The sequence below is a fragment of the Mytilinidion resinicola genome (assembly GCF_010093595.1).
Source record: "Mytilinidion resinicola strain CBS 304.34 unplaced genomic scaffold BDZ99scaffold_16, whole genome shotgun sequence".
Taxonomy (NCBI): Eukaryota; Fungi; Ascomycota; class Dothideomycetes; order Mytilinidiales; family Mytilinidiaceae; genus Mytilinidion; species Mytilinidion resinicola.
The window spans coordinates 1,091,296-1,118,716 of record NW_022985452.1 but is presented as its reverse complement, the minus strand read 5'-3'; the positions used below and the strand labels follow the sequence as shown (position 1 = coordinate 1,118,716).

General features: G+C 51.8%; 12 protein-coding genes across 12 annotated transcripts; 7 read left to right on the top strand and 5 right to left on the bottom strand.

The window, feature by feature from the left end:
- Window positions 1-777: 777 nt before the first annotated feature.
- BDZ99DRAFT_479789 (uncharacterized protein) lies at window positions 778-1,278 on the bottom strand (the record flags this gene model as incomplete). The annotated part of the gene is made up of 3 exons (XM_033722281.1): window positions 778-856; window positions 888-959; window positions 1,103-1,278. The coding sequence occupies 3 exons, from the start codon at window positions 1,276-1,278 to the stop codon at window positions 778-780; spliced, it is 327 nt and encodes a 108-aa protein (XP_033573519.1).
- Window positions 1,279-3,038: 1,760 nt separating this feature from the next.
- On the bottom strand, window positions 3,039-4,463 carry BDZ99DRAFT_466120 (uncharacterized protein). The gene is made up of 2 exons (XM_033720697.1): window positions 4,361-4,463; window positions 3,039-4,283 (listed from the first exon to the last, which is right to left on the bottom strand). Exons 1-2 carry the CDS (start codon window positions 4,451-4,453, stop codon window positions 3,363-3,365), a joined length of 1,014 nt encoding a protein of 337 aa, XP_033573518.1. The 5' UTR covers window positions 4,454-4,463; the 3' UTR covers window positions 3,039-3,362.
- Window positions 4,464-6,184: 1,721 nt separating this feature from the next.
- Window positions 6,185-7,595, top strand: BDZ99DRAFT_466118 (ras-related protein-like protein). The gene is made up of 7 exons (XM_033720696.1): window positions 6,185-6,437; window positions 6,494-6,547; window positions 6,636-6,734; window positions 6,783-6,962; window positions 7,016-7,060; window positions 7,113-7,215; window positions 7,268-7,595. Exons 1-7 carry the CDS (start codon window positions 6,408-6,410, stop codon window positions 7,375-7,377), a joined length of 621 nt encoding a protein of 206 aa, XP_033573517.1. The 5' UTR covers window positions 6,185-6,407; the 3' UTR covers window positions 7,378-7,595.
- A 339-nt stretch (window positions 7,596-7,934) lies between these two features.
- Window positions 7,935-9,563, top strand: BDZ99DRAFT_394524 (vacuolar membrane protein; the record flags this gene model as incomplete). Its single annotated transcript, XM_033715899.1, has 6 exons — window positions 7,935-8,126; window positions 8,229-8,609; window positions 8,659-8,664; window positions 8,718-8,790; window positions 8,839-9,239; window positions 9,294-9,563. The coding sequence occupies 6 exons, from the start codon at window positions 7,935-7,937 to the stop codon at window positions 9,561-9,563; spliced, it is 1,323 nt and encodes a 440-aa protein (XP_033573516.1).
- Window positions 9,564-10,983: 1,420 nt separating this feature from the next.
- On the top strand, window positions 10,984-12,760 carry BDZ99DRAFT_574046 (putative carboxypeptidase S1; the record flags this gene model as incomplete). The annotated part of the gene is made up of 3 exons (XM_033728343.1): window positions 10,984-11,234; window positions 11,323-11,663; window positions 11,726-12,760. The coding sequence occupies 3 exons, from the start codon at window positions 10,984-10,986 to the stop codon at window positions 12,520-12,522; spliced, it is 1,389 nt and encodes a 462-aa protein (XP_033573515.1). The 3' UTR covers window positions 12,523-12,760.
- A 986-nt stretch (window positions 12,761-13,746) lies between these two features.
- Window positions 13,747-15,186, top strand: BDZ99DRAFT_423044 (uncharacterized protein). The gene is made up of 2 exons (XM_033717012.1): window positions 13,747-14,263; window positions 14,337-15,186. Exons 1-2 carry the CDS (start codon window positions 14,023-14,025, stop codon window positions 14,873-14,875), a joined length of 780 nt encoding a protein of 259 aa, XP_033573514.1. The 5' UTR covers window positions 13,747-14,022; the 3' UTR covers window positions 14,876-15,186.
- Window positions 15,187-17,214: 2,028 nt separating this feature from the next.
- BDZ99DRAFT_538865 (uncharacterized protein) lies at window positions 17,215-17,748 on the bottom strand (the record flags this gene model as incomplete). Its single annotated transcript, XM_033726656.1, has 1 exon — window positions 17,215-17,748. The coding sequence occupies one exon, from the start codon at window positions 17,746-17,748 to the stop codon at window positions 17,215-17,217; it is 534 nt and encodes a 177-aa protein (XP_033573513.1).
- Window positions 17,749-18,385: 637 nt separating this feature from the next.
- Window positions 18,386-19,161, top strand: BDZ99DRAFT_97225 (uncharacterized protein). Its single transcript, XM_033729081.1, has 3 exons — window positions 18,386-18,776; window positions 18,890-18,973; window positions 19,030-19,161. The coding sequence occupies exons 1-3, from the start codon at window positions 18,582-18,584 to the stop codon at window positions 19,090-19,092; spliced, it is 342 nt and encodes a 113-aa protein (XP_033573512.1). The 5' UTR covers window positions 18,386-18,581; the 3' UTR covers window positions 19,093-19,161.
- Window positions 19,143-21,621, top strand: BDZ99DRAFT_423041 (uncharacterized protein). The gene is made up of 5 exons (XM_033717011.1): window positions 19,143-19,583; window positions 19,650-19,983; window positions 20,055-20,573; window positions 20,625-20,692; window positions 20,742-21,621. The coding sequence occupies exons 1-5, from the start codon at window positions 19,245-19,247 to the stop codon at window positions 21,153-21,155; spliced, it is 1,674 nt and encodes a 557-aa protein (XP_033573511.1). The 5' UTR covers window positions 19,143-19,244; the 3' UTR covers window positions 21,156-21,621.
- Window positions 21,622-21,623: 2 nt separating this feature from the next.
- BDZ99DRAFT_574042 (putative MFS transporter) lies at window positions 21,624-23,547 on the bottom strand (the record flags this gene model as incomplete). Its single annotated transcript, XM_033728342.1, has 2 exons — window positions 21,700-23,547; window positions 21,624-21,641 (listed from the first exon to the last, which is right to left on the bottom strand). The coding sequence occupies exons 1-2, from the start codon at window positions 23,416-23,418 to the stop codon at window positions 21,624-21,626; spliced, it is 1,737 nt and encodes a 578-aa protein (XP_033573510.1). The 5' UTR covers window positions 23,419-23,547.
- Window positions 23,548-24,642: 1,095 nt separating this feature from the next.
- BDZ99DRAFT_466114 (S-adenosyl-L-methionine-dependent methyltransferase) lies at window positions 24,643-26,042 on the top strand. Its single transcript, XM_033720695.1, has one exon. The coding sequence runs from the start codon at window positions 24,690-24,692 to the stop codon at window positions 25,542-25,544; it is 855 nt and encodes a 284-aa protein (XP_033573509.1). The 5' UTR covers window positions 24,643-24,689; the 3' UTR covers window positions 25,545-26,042.
- On the bottom strand, window positions 25,840-26,858 carry BDZ99DRAFT_97185 (uncharacterized protein). The gene is made up of 2 exons (XM_033729080.1): window positions 26,398-26,858; window positions 25,840-26,330 (listed from the first exon to the last, which is right to left on the bottom strand). The coding sequence occupies exons 1-2, from the start codon at window positions 26,670-26,672 to the stop codon at window positions 25,907-25,909; spliced, it is 699 nt and encodes a 232-aa protein (XP_033573508.1). The 5' UTR covers window positions 26,673-26,858; the 3' UTR covers window positions 25,840-25,906.
- Between the last annotated feature and the right edge of the window lie 563 nt (window positions 26,859-27,421).

The following is a 27,421-nucleotide window of genomic DNA, read 5'->3' as shown; positions in this document are numbered from 1 at the left end:
ATCCACAAGCTGCTGGGCAGAAGGCCGTAGGAGTCGATCACGTTCCAGAAGTGTATTTGCGACATATGTGAGCATAGCTGAGTACTTCTCCGGTTGTGACGTCGACATAATCTTGTCTACTCAGAGTCGTGTAGCGTCCACATTCATGGAAAAGCTTGAATGCTTGTTGCCGTTCGATTTCCAGAAGTCTCTGACGGACGTAAGGGGTTGACCCTGAATTCTAGAGATAACCTCGATGAATATACAGCCCAAACTCCAAATATCCGTCGCTCTATTTCGGTCATCAAACTCCATGACTCAGGTTGAAATTGATGTGAACTCTGATTTCTATAGACGTCTAGCTAGTTGTATATATACTAGGGGAAGGAAGGGGGCCACCCCCAGGGTGGCGCGCTAGTAAGTTCAGATGAGCCCTGCACAGCTGAGGCTTCAGCTCGGTTCTCTACAGCTGAGATTTCAGCTGGGTTCTCTACAGCTGATGTTCGGAGAGTAGCTTTCTGGCATATGAGTTGTTGATCCTAGGTTGTAGTGCTGCAACCTGAGTCCATGACCTCTGGAGCGGAATATCGTGCGGTCCAGTGGGATGGTCGGCCTCTCGTTGTAGATGTTGATTCATCAGAGAAGTCGAAGCTTTGAGTGGTCAGTAATAAATTTTCCAACAAAATTCCTCGCCATAGAGCTGAAACACACGTCCATCGTTGTTTGCCAGTCTAAATCTTTTTGAACTTTTTTTGGAGACCACTTCGGCAATTACAATACTGCCCTAAACCACCACTTTTAAAGCAGCTTAAAGGGTATCAAGCTGAAGAACTTTCCCCTCATACGCTCAGACAGTGGCAGGCATGTCTCCACGGATCTATGACGAAAAATTGTAGCTTGTGGCTTACCTGAAGCCGAAATCTGTGAGTAGGACGTTGTTGCCGAGTATCAGAACATTCTGGGGCTTGAGATCTTCGTGCCTGGATTGAATTAGCCTAAGAAGACGATGGATTTGGAGATATTGATGGAATGAAGAAAGACTACACAAAGGCATTATCCGAGTTCGCTTGTATTCCCGCTCGATTACCCCTAGGTCCCACGGCTAACGCTTGAAATCACGTACCGTATCTTCTTCTCGTGCAAATACAGCAGAGCAGCGCTGGGACATCCCAAGCTAGAGTTCAAGACCTGAATCTGAGGTTCTAATAAATGGGGCAGATCTAGAAACGTCGCTAAATCCATTTCTGCAACTGGGACCGATAGTATTGCAATAGAATCCCGGTCACTGTAGCTGCCCATGAATTCGACACAGTGCCGATAACTGACTAGCTGCATCACGTTGATTTCGCGCTGGAAAGCCGCCATCAACGTCTTTTGCGTCTTCAAATGCTTCTTTCAATTTTCTTTCTCGCAAATAATTCTTTTCGACCTGGTTAGAAGTCAGTCACTTCTTCGATGATGGCAAAACCACCTTCGCCAAGGACACGCCCAACACCAAACACAGTATCGCCATCATCGAAACTAAAGTGGGGATTAGGAGCTTGCCTCAAAAAGGTTTTGTCGAGAATGTCATCCTGGACGGAGGCGAATCTTTGCTGATCCGACGAATTGGGAAGCAATTGTCGTAATGTCTGTTTTCGGAAATGGGAACCACAGGTCAGAAATTTCGTGCCAGAAAATTATCCAAAAGATTCAAAAGCTTCAAAGATCTTATAACAAAATAAAGCCTGGGGACGGATGCGCATTGCGTCATTCCTGGGCTCTCGAGTAGTTCGCTGATCTGTAGGAAGTCGGTATGGCGTAGATCTTTGCGTTTTGTGGAGTTGAGAAAGTACTCGTCAAGACATTGCTGCCAATGTTGTTTCTGTACTCGTTCTGCACCGGGTATGAGAGTAAGGCCTTGAATATTATTGCGAGAGCTTTCCGAGGCTTTTGAACTGGCGAAATGAGGGCCAGTTATGAAGCTCCTAGAATGATTTAGCTCATATACTTCCGGTGTGCTCAATGCGGTGCATACTTTACAAAGTTACGAGCTTTGGTAGAGGAGTAACGATAATGACCTCGACCTTGAGCCTTACCATCCTCAGTATCGGGGACCCCACAATCTGACGGGCTTGTTGAAATGGGTTTGCTGGATACTGAATCATGGTGTAATGATAAATTATCATCCATATTTAGGAATAGATATCTTAGGGAATCAATGTTATGCAGACGCTCGCACTGAGATGTGATATCCACTATCACGAGAGTTGCAAGTAGTTTCGTAATGCATCAAATAGGCGTCGGGAGTTGAAACGCAGTTTAGGCATCAATTCGTGGTATTTCAAGGTTATTAACCTGCCACAGGAAGCTGAGCAATGGTGATTACTTGGGGCACACAATAACACATGAACGAATGGGCACGAGGGTGGAGTATTATGCTTAGAAGTGGTATGACATGGTCTTCAACAATTTGGTCTTCAACAATTCGGAATCCGAGTGATCGATAACGACTTGGATGAAGCTGAGAAGGCTATGCTAGTCAATGGAGGCGAAGCTGAAGCGGAGAAGGCTGGCGCGTGCATGTGTGCATAACGTGATCCAGCGTAGAGAAAAACCCCGTATATGTAGTCTCATTCCACTAAGTTTTTAGATTCTAATAACCTAGACGCATCTATTCAACACCTATGTATCACTCTTTAGAGCTCGTTCTTGCGTATACTAGCGCCTGTGCTGTCTCAATCACGTGATTGAGGACATTCAAGTACCTTACTACCTTGAAGGCGCCTTTTGCCATTGTCAAATATGCAACTAGTTGTTGTTCTAAACACTCTTTTAAGGCGTCACTTCACGCAGCATCGTATGCCTCTCCATTCGTTACATTCCTATAGGTTTCTTACGTATGTAGATACAGACGTCGTTGGCAGCAGATCATCGGTGTACTCTTGAGGTCAGTGTGCTACGTAGATTAGAGTCAATTGCTTCCCGTTTTGATTTAAAAAAAGACCATAATAATACTCCATGGCTCTCACATGTGTCTCTGGATCTTAGTATGATGGTATCACTTTCAAGGCAAAAGGATTTTTGAGTATTGAGGGTGTTGATTGATTGGATGAGAGCATCAACAACTATGAGGACATGCCCAAAATCGTCTCAGGAGCTTAATACTACTAATGAGTATTGAGGGTTTTGATTGATTTGATGAGAACATCGACAATTACGGGGACATGCCCAAAGTGATCCGCTACCTACATCATTCTTGAACACATTTCAACTCGGAAAGATTTGCTCTTCGAGCCACAGCGCCGACCAAACAGATATCAAATTAGTACTGCTTACTGGACGACACCTAGTATCTTATGCTGCGATATCGAGTCTAGACCCCCATGAACCTGATTGACAATCTAGGGCAGGCTCTTGAGCAGAGGGAGAGCATAGAGAGCCATCAACCAGACAGCCCAGAGCGTGTATGTCTTTCGATCGTGCTTGGTACCGCGCAGGAACATGACTCGATATGCCACGACTGCTCCTGGAACGCAAATTTCTGTGTATCCGATGATGCCCGATTTCCAGAACGAAGCGGCGGCGATTGAGAAGAGCATCACTGGCACCGCGATGGACCAGCGTGCGAATTTCTCTCCGAACACGATAGGGAGGGTCCGTCGATCCCTCGCGCGGTCGCCTTCGAGGTCTCGGAGATCCTGCAAGTGCATCGTGATGAGTACCGCAGAAGATACGAGAGCGATCCATTTCATAGCGGTCGGAGTCAAGAGATCGCTTGCATTCGAGGTGAAATAGGATGCACGGGCCGTACCAGATGCCAACCGTAGAGATCCCGCGTTGTATACTCCATTGCCGGCGGTGGCGATGAGGAAGTTCTTCCAGAAGAAGTTGTCGCCCAATTGGAGGTCGTTGTATAGATACATGACCGTGTACATGATCGCCATTTCTTCCCATGCTCCGAGGAAGAAGTAGTTGAGGAGAAGTACGGCTGGAACTCCAATCGCCATGCAAAGGTTCGTCTGTGACGAGGTGATTCGGCCTGCGGGGATGGGCCGGTGTGGCTTGTTGATTTTGTCCTCCAGGACGCTGTCGGGAGAGCGTTGGTTCGAGCAATTGAACAAGACACAGAAGAGCCAGGCCCAGAGCGCAACCGTGGGGACTCGGAAGAGGAGCGTCGCGACCGAGACAGGAGCGGAGGTGAGAGAACTTCCAGCAAGTGTGCTGAGCGTTCCGAAGAGCGTGCATGGAACTACGTAGGTCGGGATGTCGCTTTTTGAGAAGAGAAAGAGCGTTTCGAGGAAGTAAAGCACAGATTTAGCTGCCTGTAAAACGCTGTTAGGTCGATGACTCAACAGGTTTTCCAACTCAACGGATTTCCCAGCTTCCTCGGGGTGCTTGCCTTTGGAGCCAAACCAATGGTCATGACCGAACTGTTCATTGCGGTCATCTTGAGCTCCTGCATGCTCCTGCGTTCTCCCTGGCAGAGAGCCATTGAGCCTTCTTGAAGGCCGGAAGGTGTCGAAGACTGTGGCTTCGACATAGTGGATGAGCCTGGAATCCGCAGAACGGTGCGCGACGGCGGCTGTGGTGTGATTGTTAACGTGACCTGGGTGGTGCCTATGCAGGCGCGAGAAGAAAATGTGAACGTCCCAATCTTGCGTCAATAAAGCAAAGAGGAAGGGTAAGTGAAAAGTCCAGAGCAGGCTTCTCAACCAAAATATTTATATCGAGCCTCGGCATCGCGGGGAGTGGCTCCGGCGCTCACTCCCCGTTATCATTTTGCAATTCACCTTTGAAGGAAGGAATAATGCGCACTGTACGTAAGCTCCGAACAACTTGAATCCACATCCTTCACCAGGGTGCCTGTAGCTAATCCGAGGTAACTACAACACCCAACTCACAGATACAATGTTTTGAGTCAAGATTGAGTGGCGAGTAGGATGAAGTTGCAAGGGGAGAGCGTAAGCGTGGACTTCCCAGGGAAAAGGGCTAACATCATCCTGGCAATCTACCATGTATCTATCCTAAGAAGCTTAAACAATAATTCAGTATTGGAATTGATGTTGTAAGAGCCGGACGGGTAAGAGTATGCGCGAAAGTAGTAGTGGCTGAGCGTTTTGGGTCTGCCTGCCTGGGAGAAGTGAAAATCAGGCCACCTGCACCGCCCTTCGTATGCCAGAGACAGTTTCCGAACTGACTGCCGACGATGATAGAATGGGCATATTTTAGGTGAGAAAGCTCATCCGCAGTGGCTTTTGTGTACCATGTGACTTTGGCGAAGAACAGACGGTCCAATCATTCTGCATTTCGAGGTTGGGGGCCGTCTTTGCCACAGACTAAGCCGAGTAAATAAGCGGGCATATGCCTACTAAAGAATAGATAGTTATGAGTATTACTATCAGTCATTTTCCTATCTTCACTCAGGTCAGCAATTCGGTACGACATCCAGCTGAACGAAAAGCTAGCAGCGCGACACATAGGTCGCTGCTAGAGGAAGTGGAGCTTGCAATAGCAAAACTAGCAGCGAATTGAGCAAAGGAGAAGAGGCATGATATATCGACAGAACTCCCGAATTGATCTCTAGGCTATGCTCGAGCTCAAGCACGCAATTGGTCCTTTGAGGGGACCGGAACTCAAAGGTTCAGTCTGTCCGAGAGCAAGAGGCAAACAGAGAAGATATTCATTCAGAGGGCCCCACTCTGTGATGAAAGATAGGGTCCAAGGGAATTGGGGACATGATGAATAATGCTTCCTCGCTCGTGAAGCAGCGGCTGACTGACAACTCTGCCCCCCGAAGGGGGTAGGGCATATTCAAGGCTGAAGAGTTTCGAATACTCAGAGCTCTTGGAGCTTACGCCTTGCCCGCCTGAGCAGTCTCAGTGGCTGGGGCGATTAGTGGGCGCCTGTTCGATCTTGACTGTGTTGCCTCAGCCTCGGACTCGAGAAGATGATGTGTGAAAGGGGGGCGGAAACGCATTGCTAGAGGGGATAGATGCCATCAGCTTAGCTTCTCCTAAGCCCCCTCTCTGAAGATCTGGACTATGATTATTTCAATAACGAGGTCATTCAGTGTTAGCGGAGAGAGGAAGAGGGTGGTGAGGAGAGCAAGGTGGTGGTGAAAGGGGTGAGACTGCCAGGCCGCGGCGACGTATCCCTGCCCAATTAGCACTCGGGTCAAACTTAGCGTCATTGGATAGCTATCGCCGAAGCTCCAACTCCACCACGACACATTCACCACTGCGCCGCACCAACCCGCGATCCGGACACTGCCCTACGCCTTCTACTGAGACAGCAGATCGTCCGTCCATTCGATCACTGGAAAGGTTTCTGCTGCCTGCCATAGTCGCTAGAGCCTCCGCAGCGCAGCTCACGCGGACGACACCTCTTGAACGTCATTGATCGCAGCTACCCTACCTTCGTTTTTGGCCAGGCCAAACTCCGGAATCATGTCGTCAAAGAAGAAGGTCCTCCTCAAGGTATGCACTCGAAACTCAACCCCTGAGTAGGCCGACGTCTAATGCGGCCTTTGCAGGTCATTATCCTTGGCGATAGCGGGGTGGGAAAGACCAGCTTGATGAACCAATATGTACGCCGCACCCTCGCGAAGCTATCGAATTCATCCTCCTCCTGAGGGCCATCCAGTGTATATGCCAAGCTTATACGGGTCTGCACAGGTCAACAAGAAGTTCAGCGCTAGCTACAAGGCTACGATAGGCGCCGACTTCCTCACGAAGGAGGTTGTGATGGACGACGACCGCGTGGTGACATTACAGGTGCGCGAAGGAATACCGTCTGGGTGGGTGGGCGCTAAGATATCCTAGCTTTGGGACACCGCCGGCCAGGAGCGATTCCAGTCGCTGGGCGTTGCGTTCTACCGTGGTGCTGACTGCTGCGTTCTTGTCTACGATGTCAACAACTCCAAGAGTTTCGAAACTCTAGAAAGCTGGAGGGACGAGTTCTTAGTACAGGCGAGCCCAATGGATCCCGAGAGCTTTCCCTTCGTACGTTGGCTATGAACATCGTTCAAAAGGAACTATTTTCTCACGCGTAGCAGGTCGTCATCGGGAACAAGGTTGATGTCGAGGAGAGTAGACGCATGGTATGAGAAGCTTCGTATTGAAAGTTGCTCGCATAGCTGACTGCAGCCATAGATATCTTCGAAGCGGGCCATGACTTTCTGTCAGTCCAAAGGTGGCCTCTCGTATTTCGAGACTAGCGCAAAGGAGGCCTTGAACGTAGAGGAGGCATTTTCAGGTAGGGCTCGCACACACCGCTGACTCTAGTGGGACGTACTAACAGACCGCAGCTATCGCGAAACAGGCTTTGGCCCAAGAAGAAGCGGGAGACTTCAACTCCGACTTCCCCGAGACTATCCCAATCGATTTGAAGAATGACCGCGACGGTTGCGCGTGCTAGATGGCATGAGATGCAGCGTTCTTCTTGTGTTTCGTACCGGTACATTGGTCTTGTTTCCACCATACCATAGGAGTTTGTGGCTTGCGAGGGTTCTTGAATGTTCATGGGCGTCTTTGGCTTTGACAGGGCAAGATCAGTATATTTCCGTCCTCCTTCAGTCGCGTGTTACAGTAGCGATGTAGATAAGCGTCTAGATACAAAGAGACCGTAATACTGCATGCCAGCCCTTTGCAAGGAATGTTGTGCCATGTCTGACTCCCTGTGCCTGTGCTCTCCTGAGGCTGACGTAGTGGGGCTGAATGGCGGTTGAGCCGCAACGTTGAAACAGCCTGCAGGTGGCATATCATCCCGTGTCACGATGTCAACTGTCGCCCGTCACGCACGTTTCGCACTCCAGACTATCCCACCTCTCGCCGAACTGGTCAACTGCATCGCAATGCGCATGCAGCCAGTACATTTCGCCCGCGCGCCCTTCAGCTATAGAATACTCTGCCAGCCACGCGGCTCCTCCAAACATGTCTCCAGGGCAATCCCCTATTGCTATTGACACCTCTCCGATGCTTCCACGCGCAGCCAGCATCGACTCTATATCTTCCGCGGACCTGAATTCGCCAGTGTCGCCTGCGAGCGTTGTGAGCGACTGGTCGGCTGGTAGAAAGCCACAGCTTGGACGATGGCGACATACGGTCGGCATCATTCTCTTGCTGGCCACGGTTTTCCTATGGACGGCCTCGAATTTCCTAGCGAGTGTGAGTGAATAAGGGGTTCTTATCGATATACATAGTGCTTCAGCAGTCCTGCTGGACCGGCCATTACAGTCTGGTGTAGTCAAAGATACTAACTCGGGACAGACCATCTTCGCCGACAACGAGTACTCCAAACCCTACTTCGTAACCTACACGAATACCGCATTCTTCATAATACCGCTTCTCCCTATGCTCCTACGACACCTATACGATGACCGATTCCGGATGTCGACCTTACGAGAACTACTACAACGAAGAGTTGGGAAATACAAGCTACTTCGAGATCATGAGGACGAAGATGATAACCTCTCCAAATCGGATGGGAGAAGCCAAAGTTCGCGGCGTAGCAGGTCTCCATCCGCACAGATGCTGTTAGAGGAGGATATGGGCAACTCACAGGAGTTGGGCGGCAGTATTCAGAGCCAGCAGGCAGGCCTAACGTTGGCCGAAACAGCTAAGCTGAGCCTAGAGTTTTGTATATTATGGGTAGGTGCTAAGCGTCATGCTTGTAAGACCTCTGCTAATGTCTGAACAGTTTTTGGTATGGTTGAATGGGATAAAGTCGCTTTCCAACAACGCTGATTCATCTTCCAGGCCAACTATTTCGCCGCAGCATGTCTAGAATATACCACAGTGGCCAGTTCCACTATACTGGCTTCGACAAGCAGTACGTAGCCTCCTGAAGCAGGAAACGAACCGACTGACGTCAATATAGGCATCTGGACCCTCCTCAGCGGCTCCGTGATGGGTGTTGAGCGCTTTACTCTCAGGAAGCTCTTCGGAGTCTTTGCCTCCCTCGCCGGAATTGCTCTAATCTCGACTGTCGACGTCTCTGGTGAAAGCGACGAGAATCGGGGAACGTTTCCTCATAAATCACCCCGCGAGTTGGCGATTGGCGACTCGATGGCTTTCTTCAGCGCCGTCTTGTACGGCTTTTATGCGGTGCTCATGAAGAAAAGAATTGGGGACGAAAGCAAAGTCAACATGCCTCTCTTCTTTGGATTAGTCGGACTGTTTAACTGCATACTTTTATGGCCTGGCCTCATCATCCTACATCTTACAGGGGTGGAGACATTCGAACTTCCACCCACAAATCGTATACTCACCATCGTCTTAGTGAGTTAGGCCTTCGTAAAGCCGTATTTAATATAGGCTGACATCGTTGACCAGGTCAACTCTGCATCGTCTCTAGTCTCTGACTTCTGCTGGGCCTACGCGATGCTTCTCACATCGCCGCTGGTTGTGACCGTGGGCCTGAGCCTTACGATCCCGCTTTCACTCGTTGGTCAGATGATCCTCGATTCTCAGTATTCTAGCGCGCTCTACTGGGTAGGCGCGGTCATCATGTTCATCTCATTCATCTTTATCAATCACGAGGAAAAGAGAGACGAGAATGAGCCACCTTTATCGCAGTCTGGGCCCGGTCTGATTGCAGCCTGAACTCAGATTCAGGTAATATGTTTCGAATTCAGTGTATAGCGATCATGCTTACGCGTTGGCATGCGCCGATAGAAAGGTTCTTCATTGGAGTTTGGGTTTTGGGATATACCTCTGGGAAACCGGCGTCGTCCAGGTAGTGTATATTTTGGAATGTGAAATGAGCACTGCTACGGCTTTGGTGCTCATGATGCCAATCAATAAAGAGCTTCGAAAAGTAGCAAGAGTCTTGTGTTCGCAATATTTGTATCCTGGCGGCAAGAATTACAGCCGTCCAAAGCCCGTGTTCAGACCGGAATCCGATTCGTCGCATTATCATGGTGGTCCAATTAGCTGACAGTCTTCTACCAGTGCCATGATTCCACTGATCCGTGGATGGGCTCTCAGAACGCTAACGTCCAATGCTTATTATGGATGATCAGCTGCGAGTAGTCTTATTTTACCAACAACCCCACGCCAACACGAGCCACTTATAACTTCGTGCACGCGGAGTATGTGGCTCTTGTTGGCGTGGGGTTGTTGGTAAAATTAGACTACTCATCAGCTGCCTCATTATAGCCATGGTTGAGCATTTTCAATGGAGATTAGTAAACACACCCCCCCTTTTGGTAAACCCACTCCCCCTCTCCCCTGTCGTTTCACCGCCTTCCTATTGGCTTGGAGGGCTCGGAGGAAGCTCCAAGCATTCACCCTTATGTCTATTCACACGTGTATCTCTTCCGTACGTACGTGAGGCCGTACGTGATGCGGTACGTAATGCGGCACGGCTATATAGCCTCTCTGTTCTACAGCGCAGCCTTTCTGATTTATGTAGCTGTATATATAGCTATATATATTAGACAGGCTGCTTACATGGCTATACAAATTGGAAAGGCTATATAGCCGTGCCGCATCACGTACCGCATCACGTACGGCCTTACATACGTCTAAGTGAATTGGAAAGAATAACACGTGTAGGTGCACGTGAAAATAGAGCTCCGGACGAAGCTCCGCGCCGCTCCAGCCAGTTAGAAGATCGGACGAGAGGGGGGTGTGTTTACTATAGTATCCGGGTTATATTTTGTGTCTGGTCCGTGCGCAGCATTCACCGTGTATTTGAAAGACACCAATCACAGCCTCTCCCAGGTTACTTGTATTGCCTGAGCATTTTGATACGTAGAAACAGAGGCTTTGATTGGTGTCTTTCAAATACATACACGGCGAATGCTGCGCACGGACCAGACACAAAATATAACCCGGATACCATAGTACTAAAAAGGGGGTGTGTGTTTACTAGCCCCCTTATCAATCCGACAATGTTACCACCCCACCAACAGGTAAAATAGAAATACAGAACTTTCCGTCTGGCAGCTTTCTATCTTTCACAACCAACACAACCAACCGCATCAAGCAATCTACCTCGAGCCAACACCCTTCCTTCATCATGAGGACCTTTGGTCTACGTTACCTGCTGCTTTTAACTGCTGCTTTCGGGGTCTTTTCTGCCGCTACTCTCTCGAAGGATAAGTGGTACCGTGAGAGAAAAGCCGGTGTTACATATCAGATTTTCGAAAATGAGGCCACCGGAATCGTGCTGCAAGTCGTGAAAAATTCTGGGATTTGCGAGAAGATACCAAGAGTCGATCAATATTCGGGTTACGCTTCATTTAATGAAGTGGAGCATACGTTTTTCTGGTAAGTCACCCCATTCCACGAATGAGCTACCTCAACCGAGCATGCCCATATCGTTTGCAATCCACCTTACAAGGTTAACAATTCAAAGGTTTGTTGAGGCTCGTACAAACCCCACGACCGCGCCTTTTGCGATGAATTTGGCAGGGGGACTAGGAGGCGCAAGCACGGCGGAGCTGTTTACACAGCTCGGCCCATGCCACTTTGAGGAAGGCGAAAGCACGCCGTCAATCAGCAACACGTACAACCTCAACCAGAACGTCAATATGATCTACATTGACCAACCCATCGATGCCGGTTTCTCATCCAGCCTCAATCTCGCTGGATCGACTGATGCTGCGGCCCCTTACATCTGGAACCTACTTCAGGCTTTCTTTGCGGGTTTCGAGGAGTATGAAAACCGCGACTTGAGTATCATCACATCTTCTTACGGTGGCCACTACGGGCCAGTGTTTGCCGACTACATAGAGCGGCAGAATAAGGCATTGACTCAGGGCGCGTAAACGGCAAGAAGATCGAAATCGCTGCTCTAATTATCGGCAACGGCTGGTATGATGGTGCGATTCAGTACAAGGGGATCATAGAGTATAGCCGCAACAACACCTACAAGCCTTTGATTAGCAAAAACGAGGCCAACGCGTATATGTGGGAGTATTACTCGCAGTGTCTCCCTGCACAAGAGCTGTGCGATCGCTCGGCGAGCTACGAAAACTGCCGAAACGTTCAACGCATGTGTTCATTGAAACGCTACTTGATCGACGAACGAGATGAAGACGTCTATGACATTCGTAAAAGAAGTATATATACAGTCCAAGGAGTTGATCTAGGGACACCAACGGAGAAAGAGGTCGTACATGGTTACCTGAACCGTCTGGATGTTATGAAAGCGATCGGGGCTATATCATCGTGGGATGATTCTTCAGAAAGGATTAAGATTCGATTCGGCGAGTGGGCCGTTGACGCACGCTCGACCTTGAACACTTTGAGTAAGGTAGTCCGCAGTGGCGTCACTACTCTCATATACGCGGGCGATGCCGACATGGTAGACGATTGGTTTGGGAACCTCGACGTTGCAGACGCTATCAAGTATGAGGGCACATCTACCTTCGCCAACAAACGGCTTACTCCGTATGCCGTGAATGGGTTGGTGGAAGGAGAATTCAAGAGCTTCAAGAACCTTTCATTTCTCCGTATCTACGAGGCTGGACATACAGCCAGGCATGATCAGCCGGCGTTGGCCTTCCAGGTATTCAATCAGACGATGCAGAAGACGGCGATATCGTCTACTTAGCGGCCTGCGTCCCCTCTAGTTTCTAGACTGCGTATAAAATTGCAATGTAGGTCGCATGTAGTAGACACCACTGTCTTGCCACAAGTCTAGGGACACGTTCATCGGCTTTGGGGTGCCCTTGAGCGGTAGAGAGGGGATGACGGCAGGACATTATAACTATTTCAATCGTAGACTTTCAACGGATATTTGTGCATTTAAGATAGGGAGGGATAATGGTACACCCCCTAATCACTCCTTGTACACCCCCTTTTCACTCCACGCACACCTCTCCCCCCCTTTTGGCGCTTCACCACCTTCTAATTGGCTCGGAGCAGCCCGGAGCTTCCTCTGGGCATTCACCCTTACGTCTCTCTACACGTGATGCTATACGCGAGGCCGTATGTGAGCTTGTACGTGAGGCTATACTTAAGGCTATGCAAATCGGCATGGCTATGCAGCCTCTCTGTTTATGGCTATACAGCCTCTCCGTTTTACGGCGCATCCTTTCCGATTCGTGCAGCCGTATATATAGCCTTACGTATAGCCTCACGTACGGGCTCACGTACAAGATGTATATACGGCTGCACAAATCAGAAAGGACGCGCTGTAAAACGAGGCTGTATAGCCATGCCAATTTGTATAGCCTCATATATAGCCTCACGTACGAGCTCACGTACGGCCGTATATACAGCTGCACAAATCAGATAGGCTGCGCTGGAGGCTATGTTGTACATGGCCGCATTTGCAGAGGGCATTCGGAATTAGTGAGCAAGTTAAGCGAGCGAATCGGAGGCTCCGGAGTAGCCCTCCGAGCCAATTAGAAGGTGGTGAAGCGCCAAGAGGGGGGGTGTGGAATAGCGAAAAGGGGGTGTGAGATTATCAACGCCCTATATAAAAAGGAGGTGATTTTCTTATATAAATTTGCTAAGTCTTATTTACTATATCGCCATGCCTGCCCCTTTACGATAGAGTTAGGCGGTGGATAATAGAGGGGCCGATTAGGCGGGGCCGATTAGGCGCGGGCTTAAGGCCGGAGTTAATTTCCGTCCGTTATATTCCACAAAGCCGCCCATCGTGAACACTGCTCCTCGTCCGCAAAATCAATCTTTCGACGTTTGAGACGCGATCTTGTTCCATTGATTTCAATCGCGACGCTCTAGAGCCAATCAAAGCTTTTGACTTTCAGGTGGATAGTCTTAGCAAATTTACTCTCCTACAGCTTCATTAAAAGAGGGGTTGGCTCTAGCCTAGTTTCAACAGTGAGATCATCTATGCAGCCTAACTGATTGAATCCAATCAAGACCACGATGCTGACATATCTCTGCTATGGTGAAGCACAATTGATGCTCTGTGGTAGGTACTCTGTGTGTTCTTTTAGAGAGTCTATAAGTATCCGCAATTCCTCCTAGTTTCACGCACTCTACTTGACCAATCGATTGAATCACTCCTTCAACCTCCCAAAGCTACCTTCATATTTCAACCGTCTCATCAAAAGTCAAGATATCACTTAAATACACCACCATGCCCGCTCCCGTGCTCCTATTCCTCGGCGCCGGCCCCAATGTCGGCCTGGCCGTGATGAAGAAATTCCGCGCAGACGGCTATAAGATCGCTGCCGTCGCCCGCAGTGAGAAGCCCGAGATCACGAGTGCCGCAGACAAATTCATCACTGCGGATCTATCAGCCGATCCGGCCAACATCACCGCGATATTCAAGGAAGTGCAGGACACGCTCGGCCGACCAAACGTAGTCGTGTATAATGGTTCGTTGCGATTTCCCTATCCTCTCTTACATGATCATGTGTTGTACCAAAAATGCTGACATACAATCGAAAGGCTACGGCGCTACCTTTGCCCCGGACGGTAGCGAGCCCTTCAAAGGCGTCTCCCCTCAAGCTTTGGAGAAGAACCTTAAAGTCAACACCGTCTCAGCCTATGCCGCCGCCGCCGCTTTCGCCGATTTACCCGCGACAGCTAACCCATCTGACCCGAACGTCTTCATCTACACCGGAAACATGCAAGGCGCGCTACTCGTCGACCAGACTATGACGCTCGGCGTCGGAAAAAACGCGACCTACTACTTTATCGAGCTCGCAGCGAACACCTACGGCAAAGCCACACCAGCCGGATCGAAAGGGTTCTGGTACGTGGCGGACGAACGTACAGAGAAAGGTTACAGCGTCATGACGCAAATTGATGGAGAGGCGCACGCGGAGTTTTATGCGGAGCTGGCTAGATCGAAAGAGCAGAAGGCTTGGAATGCGACGTTTGTGAAGGGGAAAGGGTATGTGGACTTCGAGACCAGCAGGGATAGGCCGCTTGCAAGTGTCGCTGGATTGATGCAGCAGATTGGAGCAAAGTGGCCACCGGCTTGAATGGGTTCGATTGAGTCTGGCAGTTTCTATGGTGTCTTATTTATGCCATAATTTTTTTTAATCTTGTGAACGCTCTGTTGACGTTGTCTGGGGTAGCCTCACGAGTTTACTAGCTGTCCAAAATGCTGAACTTCTCTCTTATTCGGTCTGCCGAAAACACTATGAGGCTCCTCATGCAGCGGTAAACGAGTGTATGGATTTCTATGACGAGGCATTGTGGTGTTGTAGTGACGTTGCTTGAACTAATCGTCAAACACTCAGGTTGAAATTGATGTGAACTCTGTTGTATTGTAGATGCCGTAAAGGCGGACTATATAGAGGAACGAGATGAACTATCCCTTAGGGCGCTCCCTTGGTCGTTCCCTTGGCAGCAAGGAAGCACCACAACTCCGTAAGGAAGAGAAAGGGAGAGTAAGGGACACCTAGTGAACCGTATGAGTTGCTGATCCTAGGTTGCTGCAACCCGAGTCAAACTATACCCATGCATGAATCGAGAATTCAGGCATCCCTCTTTTTCCTTTTGCTTTGTGCTAGCAAGGTATGTCACATCTGCAATCACACTAGCAGAGCTCATGTTAAACCTAACATAATTCGATCTTCCACTCTGCTAGATTGTGGAACCTTCCATTCACATGCAGTAACTTGTTCGTCTCTTAGGTGCTTTAGACAAACTCTCTCTCTTTGTACTCATCACCCATATCAGGTGCTTCATCGCTCGTGTAGATAGATCATCTCAATCAACTAGATTTTCTATTCACTCATCTGGTTCAACACACTCCAGACTGTACAACACACGGCGGATGCGAAGGATAGAGTTTTCCAGTTCGTCCCGACTATTCGGTCAACCCTGGGATCCCAGGCCTGGCGGGATGGAAGCGATCCGCGTGTGGGAGACTCCACTATTGATGTCGTTCAGTTGGATCTTAATCCAATTGAGACGTCCGCCCAGGAACAGAGAACGTGGAAGAGTTGGGAGAGCTGGAGAAGACTAAAGACGAGTTGTAAAACATCAATTTTTTCTCTTGTACATTGTGAGCCTGCAGGGGTATGTCACATGCGCAATCACACTACCTAGAAGAGTTCAGGCTAACTTTTACATTTGCAGGATGCCCCCAGCTGCCCGGAAGAAGCCGACCTAACTTATTATTGCGCCCATCAGGAGGCTGGCAGACAATGCTGCCGGTACCCCTGTGAAAAGATCTTCCACCCGATCCGCCCGTTTACCACAATAAACTCTAAGCTGTCGTTTCAAACCACCATTCAAATCCTCTGAGGTTGGTCGACTATATCCGCCATGGGGATTGATGAGATTGCTAACGTAGATACAGTATCGAAGGCCTCCCCGCATCGTTAAAGGGGTGGAAGACCGCGGACTAGAGTTAAGCTAAATTGAGTTGGCATGCTTTTGTAGTCGGAATAGGCTCTCTTTTTCCAATGGGATTTCTTTCTTTGCTCTGACTAATCTGATTTGCAATGCTGTGTCGTTTGCTTATGTGCATGTCTTCACCGCTGTCTGTGATCCTCCAGCGGACTTTCGGAACTCACGATGCGATGTCAAACTCGGCAGGGACTGATTTGAACTTGCTTCTGAAGCTCGGTACACGTAGCTGTAGGCTTGTGTACACCCTTTTGCGACGGCCTGAGGTGGCCTGGTGAGTTTGCCCGTCGTTCAAAATGATAAAGTTTCTTCCAACTTAGAGTTCAGAGCTGGAGATATAAACTCGGAGACCCCAAGACACGGGGCTCACCCGCAACCCAACAGATATGAAAGTAACGAGCAAAGGAGCTTGTCCCCCAGAACCAGCTAATGACTTAACTTCACAGCCTCAAGCCAACCTTTACTACCTCTTTCTACAATCGAAAGTTACACTTTGATCCCTCGGTAGCCAAGCGGCCATCTCAAGTCGTTGTATCCCTGAACCAAAGAGTGCCGTCCGTTTGTAGTCGTCGACAGCCCTCACATTTCGCAGTAATCCAGAGAGCCCCTCGTATTTCGCGGTAAACCAGACAGCTCGCCCCATATGCGCATTTTCTTTCCTTCTACACCGGTACGCTTGCCACAAGTCACACGACAATGCTGCCCACAAGCAGCTTGAATCACGCCAAACAGGTTTTTCCTCCCTTCATCCAATCGCTTTTCGAAGGCTGTGCTGATGTTGTCCTTGATGGCTATTGGTGTCCATCCAATGTGCAGAGTTGTGGGGTTCCGTCTCGTATTGACGATGTCGCAAAATACGTCAATTAGCCGGAGCATACCATGTGGCCTCTCCTTTATGCTAATCGTATCGTCTTTGCCAGGATACCCGTAGAGTTCTACGACATTCAAGTCAATATATAGACTACGAAGCTCGTCGAAGGCCCTCAACATCATCATGCATCGATACAGAAATCTGGGTCTCAGGCATCTCGAGGTCCGTCGCATCGACCTCCGTTCGCTGGACGACCCTGCCGGTGCAACGGAGCTCTAGATCATGTACCATGCTGCGACAATCGATTGGCACGGCGATGAGGGCGTAGTGCGCCATGGAATGGCGGTATTTCGAAGTGTCTTCGGGTCGGTCGATGGCGATATAAGTACTATCGGTCATCCACATCGACATCAGGTACTCTCGAACATAACTCTGGATCTCTGAAGGGAAGATGTCGAAAATGCGTAGTGTACTGGTGGCTAAATTCCATAACTGCACGCCCGATCTTGCTCCTGGGTGCGGGAAGAGCCCGAAGATGTAGAATAACACCTCATCCCTGAGCTCATTCGGCAGCTTGCAGAATCCTGCGATGAATCCTGACATGGACATGTCTACTATCGCTTGTTGGTCTTCCTTTGTGGATGCGCGCTGTTGTGCCTTTTTCGAACGCCGAAACCAAGCCATCATTAGCTACTGAAAGGAGTACCTCACTGGAGTCTTGAAGGGAACAGATAGAAGCTGGGTCTATGTATGGGATTTGTGGTGGTATCAAAAGTCTTGCTGATAGGTAAATGGGTTTTTATTATGGACTTTGTGGCCGAGATATCTCTACCACGGTTCACCAGGCACCTCAATACCTTATAGTAACTCGCTTCTGACTCGATAACTCCGCCTCCTACCAGTGTATCGTGAGCAACAGTGACATGGGAAGTGAATGAGGACCAGATCTGGTACCAAAAGCTGTTGTATTGATGATGGTGAGGAAGGGAGCTAGGCCCTCGAGCGACAGGAGGAAAAATATACAGGAAGCGGCTGAGTAAGCCGATAGCAAGGAACAGGCCAAGAGCAGTCTTTCTCAAGTGGTTTAATGTAATCCCTGAGGATCTCTTGCAGGGCTCTTGCATCTACAGCGTCTTGCCAAAGGTCTAGGCGACCTACCAATGCATCGTTATCAAACAATCTAAAGTCCCCTCCCCCCTAACCATAGAACCGTATGCAGCCTCCCTACAACAGATTGACGCTCCTATCAAGCTCTTAGATGGAAAGGAGACGGCTGGTTGTCGAAGTGGATATCAAAGACCACGTGACCTTAGCACGTAAGCCTGAGGCTGCAGCGCAACACGGCGAAGCTCGGACATGCCGTTCGACTGCGCCGCACCGACCCCTGGGTTGTTCGCAGATCGAGGCAACAATGCGCCCTCACACCCTCAATTGGTGTTGTGGTGTCGTCGTCAGTGTCGCCATTGGCAGTGACGCAGAGTGCAGAGTGTGGCGGAGCAAGAGGCACCGTGGCGCGCATGGGGAGCTCTGACTCTCCCGGCCAACGGTGTGACGGCGATTCCACCCGGTCAGCTGTTGTCATTGCGGTGCAAGTCTCAGCTCTGCGCCCAGCACACAAACCCTACTTGACAGCAAACCCTCCTCACTTTGCAGACGTGGTAATCCTCCATCCAACACCTCTTCCACTTCTCGAAACCGCATACAGCATGGGAGTAAGTCGCCGCAAACCCTCCGCCAGACCCCAAATACCCCAATTACCCCTCCATCTCAGTGCCCCGCAGCAACGTCATTTTCGCGATCGGGCGGCTGCTGATTTTGAGAACAGCTTGCATCGAAGCTCGCCGCAGCAGGGCCTCCGCCAGGCGCCGCTCCAGGCGGATATCCTCCCCAGGGACAGCCAGGCGGATACGTGAGTAGCAGCGCCGAACAGCCCTTTCCCTCGTGCACACTGACACTGCCTGCTAGCCCGGGCAGCCGCAATACCAGGCCTACCCAGGTGGGGCTGGCGGCCAACAGGTAAGCGCGTAAAATCCCTTATTATTCACTCCTCCATCATCGCTTGCTCGCATCGTCATCACCCTACATCCCGTGTCCGCGTGGCCTAAGAGCAAACATCCCTCTTTCGCCTTCGACTGCGCCCTTGCCGAGAACTGCGACGCCCTGATTTCACACCCACTCAGATGGCCGGGTTCCACCAGAGTTACCAGCCATATCCGAACCCTCCTCCTCAAGGCCAGAACCCGTATCCTCCCTCTCCACAACCTCCGTACGGATCTGGTGCCACACCCTATCCGACAATGCCCCCCGCCCACAACCAATACGCCTCACCCCCGCCATACCCGCCATCCTCCTACAATCGACCTCCTCCGCCGCCGCCGTCTGCAGCGCAGCCCTACGCCCAACAAGCTGGCGGCTATGGGCAGCCTGGCGCGTATGGGCAACAGCCTCCAGCACAATACTCCCAGCAGTACCCACCACAGCAACCGGCGTACGGACAGGGACAACAGCCGGGATATTTTGTTCGTGACAATGCTGAGCGAGTGATTTAGACTTCGACGCATGGAAGCTAACGTTTGATGTTATAGCCGCCTCCCGGACAATACCCGCCGCAGCAGCAGCACGGCGGATATCCTCCTCAGGGTCAACCTCCCCATGGCCAACCCCCCCAAGGCCAACAATATGGCGCCCCTCCTGCCCAGGCTGGGCCCCAAGAAGTAGCTGCATACCGAAGCACCTTGCAGACCACCATCCGGCAAAAGAACCTTTTGTCATTCTATGGCGCGGATAGCTCCGCGTTGGAGCAGATTGCTCAGCGCGCCTCCACCAAAGTCGGCCAGATGTGCCAGCGCTGGCGTATTCCCAAGGAAGTGGGTAATGATATTGTTAGCCTTGGCTTGTTCGACATCTGGCTGTATGTCGGTACGTGTATCTAGGTTGAAGAGATGAATGAAGGTCAACGCAAAGGACTCCATCAAACTGACGGCATCTAGACGACAGTGGCTCAATGGCGTTTGAGGAGGATGGCGAGCGTATCGCGGATCTCAAGCTCATCATTGAACGAGTTGCCTACGCTGCTACCCTGTTCGACGACGATGGCATCAACATTCGATTCATGAACTCGAACCCGCCCGAGCAGCTCTGCAACAACATTCGAACGGAACAGCAAGTCCAACAGCTCATGTCGAATGTGCAGTTCAAGGGCCTTACTCCCATGGGAACCAAGTTGAACGAAAAGGTCATCCAGCCCATCTTGGCGGACGCTAATAGGAACACGCTCAAAAAACCTGTTCTTGTCATCACCGTCACGGATGGACAGCCTGCTGGTGAACCACAGGGTGCCGTTTTCGAGACTATCAAGCAAGCCTCTGCAGCTCTTGCACGAACCCCCTATGGGCCTGGCGCAATAAACTTCCAGTTTGCTCAAGTCGGAAACGATGAGAAGGCCGGTAAGTTCCTCGCTACTTTGGATGCGGACCCCACCGTCGGAAACCTGGTCGACTGCACATCCAGTAAGTCTTCACAAGCCCCCCCTTCAACAATCAGCCTAACGATTAACTTAGACTATGAAAATGAGCAAGTTGAGATGGCTCGTGCAGTTCCACCAGTTGACCTGACACCTGAGCTTTGGGTATGTTGAATGATGCATAAATCGATTCTAAAGACTGATCTCCGAATAGCTCATCAAACTTCTCATGGGTGCCATCGATCCTTCGTACGATCGCAAAGACGAATTGACCCAGACACCGCCTGTGCCTGGCTATGGGGGCCCTCAAGGCCAATACGGCGCCCCCCAAGGTCAATATGGACAGCCTCCACAAGGCCAGTATGGGCAGCCTCCTCAAGGCCAATACGGACAGCCGCCTCAAGGACAATACGGAGCGCCTCCTCAAGGCCAATACGGAGCTCCTCCCCCAGGCCAATACGGGCAGCAGCCCCCTCAGGGTCAATACGGACAGCCTCCTCAAGGTCAATACGGACAGCCTCCCCCAGGCCAGTACGGACAACAGCAGAGGCCTCCACAGCAAGGCGGTTATCCCGGTCAGGCACCTTATCCTGGCCAGCAGCCTGGTTACCCCCCTGGAAGGCACTAGATTCTGCTCGACTCTTGTGGAAAGCAAGTTCACCTTCTGCTTCCTGGAAGGATTTCCTTACACTCTTGGTTTTCCTTCTTTGTCATGTCTTCTGAATGGGAAGGTTGCTGGTTCTCTATACGAGACTGCTCTGGTGGCCATGGAAAAGGCGGCACATAGCTTGTTGTGAGCTCTAGGTAGTCGGTAGCTTCCTCGGAAAATTGGAATATCACTTGAGTCGGCCTTTACGCTCATTTGTGTGATACAACTTCGAAGCGACATGGCGAGACCGCTTTGCGAACAATTCATTTGGAGCTAGAAGTAAAATGGATATTAGTGTGATATGGATCGCTTCCGGATGCGTATGATCAGGGCGGGCGCAGCGTGCTACTTTTGAAGTCCATCTTAATCTTAGCCTCAGGCGGTCGATCAGCTCATCGGTAAGGAAAAGCCAAATCTACGCACACCACAGGGTATTCCCCAAGCTATTCAATCATTCATCATTTCCTATTTACAGCACTTTTAGCTAAGTCTATGCTTCTTTTTCCCCACAACCCCTCTAAACCATCGAATCCAGATCCTTCTCCTTCTCAATCGACCCATCCTTCTCCCCATCCCGCTCCAAATCCCTTGTAATCTGCCTCTCCAACCTCGTCTCCCCAGCCCCTTCCTCTATGCGCGGCATATTGCTCCGCACCACCGTCGCCCGCGTCTCCTGCAGCAGCTGCTCCACCTCGCCCGCGTACTTGCACCGCTTCCGGATCGCGACGCCGTACTTGTAGAACAGAAACGGAAACGGCATGCACGCGAGCCCCAGAAACGCCGGTACCGAGCTCGCCCAGTGGATCCCGAGCTTCTCGTACATCTTGCCCGTGAACAGCGGAAATGCCGTCGCGCACAGCGAGCGCAGCACCGTCGTCGACGCGATCACGCTCGCCGCGTAGATCGTGTACGCGTCGACCAGGTAATTGAGGCACAGGAACACGAGGATCATGCCGAAGCTGAACACGGCGCCGGCGGAGATGCTGACCATCCAGTGGATGTTGGGCGAGTTGGTCCAGGCGAACCAGAAGAGCCCGATGGGGAAGGCGACGCCGCCGACCATGACGGGCGGCAGGCGGGCTTCCGGGGGCGCGTGGCCATTGTGCCTACGCGAGGCGCGCACGTAGCGCGCGTTGTCCCAGAAGGAGTAGACGAGGGCGGACATGCTGCCGACGAGGATGCCGATGAAGGCGAGCGAGCCGATGCTGATGGACCAGCCGCGCACCTGCTCGTAGACGACAGGGTAGGCGCCGAAGAGCAGGTAGAGGGTGCCGTAGATGACGGAGAGATAGATGGACAGGATGATGACGATGGGCTCGTGGAAGAAGAGCACCCAGGGCCGGTAGAGGGCTGTGGTGATTTGGGTCACTGCGGACATGTGCCGCAGGCGGATCTCGGAGCGCGAGCGGTACACTTTGCCCGTGAGGTGGGAGAGCTTCTCAGCGCGCTTGCGCAGGAGGTACACAGAGTAGGTTTCCGGGAGGATGGGGGTCGAGACGATCCATACGGTGCCTGAGAAGGCGCCCATGAAGCCTTGCACCCAGCGCCAGCCGGCCGCGTCGCCCAGGAAGCCGCCGATGATGGGGCCTAGGACGGGGCCGAGGGAGGGCGCGGCGGCGAAGAAGGTCATGGCGACGCCGCGTTTTTCGGCGCTGAACAAGTCCGCAACAACTGCTCCTCCATTGGTGATGGGCGCAGCACCGAAGGCTCCGGCGAGGAATCGGAGGACCAAGAGTGTGGCTATGTTATTAGAGCCTGCGGCGCCGGAATTGAAGATTGTGAGGAGGGTTTGCGAGAGGAAGAACATCAGCTGGCGGCCGTAGAGCTCGCTCAGCGGCGCCCAGACTAACGGCCCTATGGCGAAGCCGAGCACGTAGAGGGATATCCCGAGGGTGGCGACGGTCTGGCTGACGTGGAATTCTGCCATTATCTCGGGGATGGTTGCCGAGTATGCGGAGGAGATGAGGGCGACGGACATGGTGATCATGGCGGCGAGCATGGTGAGCGACCATTTCTTCAGGTTGGAGAAGTTCTGGGCGTCCCGTGGGTCGTTCTCTATCCAGGTGACGATGAAGGGCTCTTCGGTGGTTCCGGCGCCTTCGTAGGGCCAGTCGAGGATCTCGGGTGTTATGAGGGCTTGGTCCCATACTAGGCGGAAGTTGGAGACTTTGGTGGGGGCTTGCTTTTCTGTGATCTCTGTTCGACTGCCCTTTTCCGATGGGCTTTGGTCGCGGGAGGCCATGACGGAGAGAAGGAGATAGGACGTCTAGAAGGAAAGAAGGAAATAACGGGTATATGGCAGGTATTACAACGAGCGAGGGGATTCGTCTCGCAGGATTATAGTCTTACGTAGGTACATGCAAATGCGGGGAGTCTATGAGTGCACAAATCAGAGGCCTGAGGTCCATACATACTCAAAATCGGCAAAGACGGCAGCGCACCCTGTAGATACCAAGCCATAGACAAGCCTTATGCAAAGCGGAAGGCGTCCTGGCTGTAATTTGCGCCGTGATGGGGCGAGGCTTGAGTACAGAACATAGCCGGGCATCGGAACTTCAGCCACGGAAAGGGTAAAGTATAGAGCCGAAAGCCGGCATTGGCCCTCCCGTGGAGGTGCTCTACTTGCCTAGGTATGCTTGATTGGGGCACTGCTCAATCGTTACTGGCCCTCTATGCGGGTGGCGCAACGCCATTTCGCGGAGCTCGATCGCTTTCTTGAAACCGGGGATTGCGGGGTCGTTAATGCCATGCTGTTTTGTCTTGATGCCCAAGACACCGGTGCTCGGAGGGAGCCTGCTGGCCAATAGCTGTCCTGGCGGTAACTCTGGTGCCGTGGAGCAGATCTAGAGGTTGCACAGAGCTCTGCATAATTTCGCTGCGCGGTGCTTGAGGCGAATCAGCCTCAACTTCTCCCCAAACCAGTGTCAGGAGTGTGGGGAAGCTGATCTCTGCTGCACCGGGAGAGTGCCGGCCGGCCATTCACCCATTCGGTTACCTCCCGAGGTCTGTCTGTCCCTCGGTGCCGGGGAAGACGAGCCGATAAGCCTGACTCGACGACCCCTTATTAGTCGAGGGTGCCAGTCTTCTTTCATCTTGTCCTTTGTGCCCTGCACTCCCATATTAATACCAAGACCCCATAGAAGCCCCCTCAGCATCCCCCACAAGGCTGGTGTAGACCTCCACGCTTCGTGCCCCGTCGTCGAATCCGCGGAGATATTAAGTTCCACTAACACGATGCTTAACAAGCAAGACCAGGCCGCCGGTGGCCCCGAAACCATGCCAAGCAGCGATTCATACATCCTGAGCAACGATCTTTTGGCCCAGGTGGGTCGGTAGGCCCTTGTTAATGAAATCTAACGGCCTGCGGGAGTTGAACCTTAAAAAGCGCTGGCTGATTGCCCACGTGACGTCCACTCAGCCCGACGACTTCCTTCCAACGTCACTCCTTCAACCTCATCCTCCATGCCTCGCTCCTCCTTCCTCACCTCGCTCAGCGAACAGTACCGCGCGAGGATGTCTCCAAGCCCGACCCCCCCGTTCGTCCCCAAGCAGGCCCTCGGCATCCTTGCCAACGCCGTCGATGTCTACGAGAAGACCGGCGGCAAGGTCACCGCTCAATTCGCTGAGGAATACATCAAGCTCGTCTCGCCCTTTCCCGCCGACAGTGTCATCCACGACAATGCCTGCGGCCCCGGCACCGTGACGCGCAAGATCATGGCCACCTCACCGCTGCCTACCATCAAGATCGTGGCTACGGACTCGAACCCAGCTTTCCTGTCCCACGTCCGTGCCGCCGTCATCGCAAACAAATGGCCTGTCGAGGTCGAGAACATGCGCTCTGAGGCCGTTGCCCTGCCAAACGACTACTTTACCCATTCTTTCACCAACATCGCCATCTTCATGATGGGCTCTGCCGGCCTCGACGGCGCCACCGAGATCTACCGCACCCTCAAGCCCGGCGGCGTGGCTGTCGTCAACTGCTGGCAGACCCTCGCCTGGCTGGAACCTATCAAAGCCGTGCAGATGGCTACGCGCTCGCCAGGCCGTGCCGGAAAGGCGCCGCCGGTCAGCTGGGCGGATGGCACCCAATTGCGCAAGGTGATGGTGCAGGCGGGCTTCAAGGAGGAGAACATCACCATGTCTTCGAGCGAGGCGTCTGCGGTTGCAAAGGACTTGCACTCGTGGGCGGAGCTGTCTTGGGCGTACCTCGGTGGTCTGCAGGGATGGGCTCAAGAGGACGAGGATCGTTGGGATGAGGCCATCGACCTGCTGGTGGCGAAGCTGCAGGAAGCGGTTGGCACGACTGTGGACGAAGATGGCATAGTCTACATGGAGGCCAGCCAGCATATGCTGATTGCAAAAAAGTAACTTCAGGGACTCAGATTGCATCGGCTGGCGTCTGGGGACTACAGAGAGGCAAGTGCGACAGGTTTGTCTCATCTGGACGATGGAGCCGGCATTCATGCGGCTCTGAATCACGATTCTCATAGTCTCTTTCCTATAGCATAGTTATCGGGCATGTCGAAGGCGTCATGGCGGCTGCATCTGGGTCACGACCTCTTTCACAATTTGCGGCATCAAGGTTAGCTAGGAAAACTAAGCCCGTGCTCAAGTCTCGGCATTCTTCCTCTTTTTCAATGGACATCACTCTTCCTGGTGCTCTCATCTTGAATGTGCCGTGGAAATTGAAAGGTCATATCATACTAGAGGCTGATCCAACGTCCCTCGTCTCAAGTCGCTCCCACTCTTTGCAGCTCTGTCTCATGTCCATCCTTTTCTCGCTTCTCCGCAGCTTCCGACAGGTCGTAACCCTTCTTGAAGTTATGGCCGCACTTCCACACAACTTCCCAGAAAACCCTAGCCATCGCCCCAAGCAGGTCAGCCTTATCCCCATCTGCCTGAACACGCTTCTCATATTTCTCCATACCCTTCCCCGTGCGCAAGAATAGTTGCACCTTGAGCACGTCGTCGTAGCCTGCCTGCTTATCTTCATTGTCCCGAAGGATGTCCATCACTTCTCCATTCTCAATTGCAAGCTCTCCAACAGCTCCCCAGAATGTGTTGGCGTATTTGGTGAGGTTGACTGGGAATTCGCGAGTCGGCCAGCCGAGAACGTCGACGGGTGGATGGGGACATGGCATTGGCGGTGGTTCCCTTTAGAAGACAAGCAATGGTCAGCGTTTAACGTCTAGAATTCAATAGCGAATGGAAGCACACTGACCAGGAGCTGTTTGGGTGACAGTCAATGATTTCTGGGAAAACCCGGACTTCCACCGTGGGTCCTGGGAGATTTGGGACAGTGGGGTGGGCCATGGTGACATGTCTCCACAGGGCTGAACTGGTGTCGAACCCTTTACGCCCACCCGCAGGGCACCAATCACAGAACCGCTCGCACTTGTAGAGTGACCAGCCGCGGTCGGCGGTGTCTGTCGGCCAATGGACAGGATGGCGGTGGTGAGGGTTTCTGGCCCCTGTCATGTTGACTCTGCACGGCATCCTGAGAGGCGCGCAGGGTTGCGGCGAGTGTGGACGTGGGTGTGAGTGAGGTGGATGGGATAGACGGTCGTACCACAGGCATTGGTGGAGATACGTCAAGGTGCGAGGCACATTTGGCGCTAGCGACAGGATGAAGTTGGCGTGGTGAATGTCGAAATCTCTCCTTGAGTGTCTCCTGAGCCGAGAGGCATTGAGCCGGGAGTGGTGCCCGTGGAAAAGATGAGGCGAGGAGGAAGAGATGAGGTGAGGAGGAAGAGATACGTCGAGTCAGGAGTCGACATGACGCTGGGAGAAGCCAAGATTGGGCTGCCGGGTTGGTCTGGAAAGGAGCCCTCCACCAGCCTCACGCTTCAAGGCCGCAACAATTGAGGGGCTACAGTGAAGAGACTAGAGCCTTGGAAGTCACCGCTATGGTAACAAGCTTTACGTTCTGTCCTAAGCTTGCTGCTACATCGGAGCACTGTAGACCGCATGGTGAAGGTGATGGAATAAGTACAGAACCGGGAAGTGGATTCCCATGGTGAGGAGGTGGACATCGCATTCGGAATCTTACTAGGATATCATACCACGCGAGGCATGGAAAAGGTGGCACAGCACACTAATTCTAGAACAAGCTGTCCCGTGTGTACACCTGTCTGCCACTGCTTGGGTTGCTTCAATGCATTTTCAGGAATCTAAAGAAGACAGATGCTCTTCGCCTTGGACTATGTGGAAATTCGTTGAAGCACTCCATGCAGTAGCAGACAGGT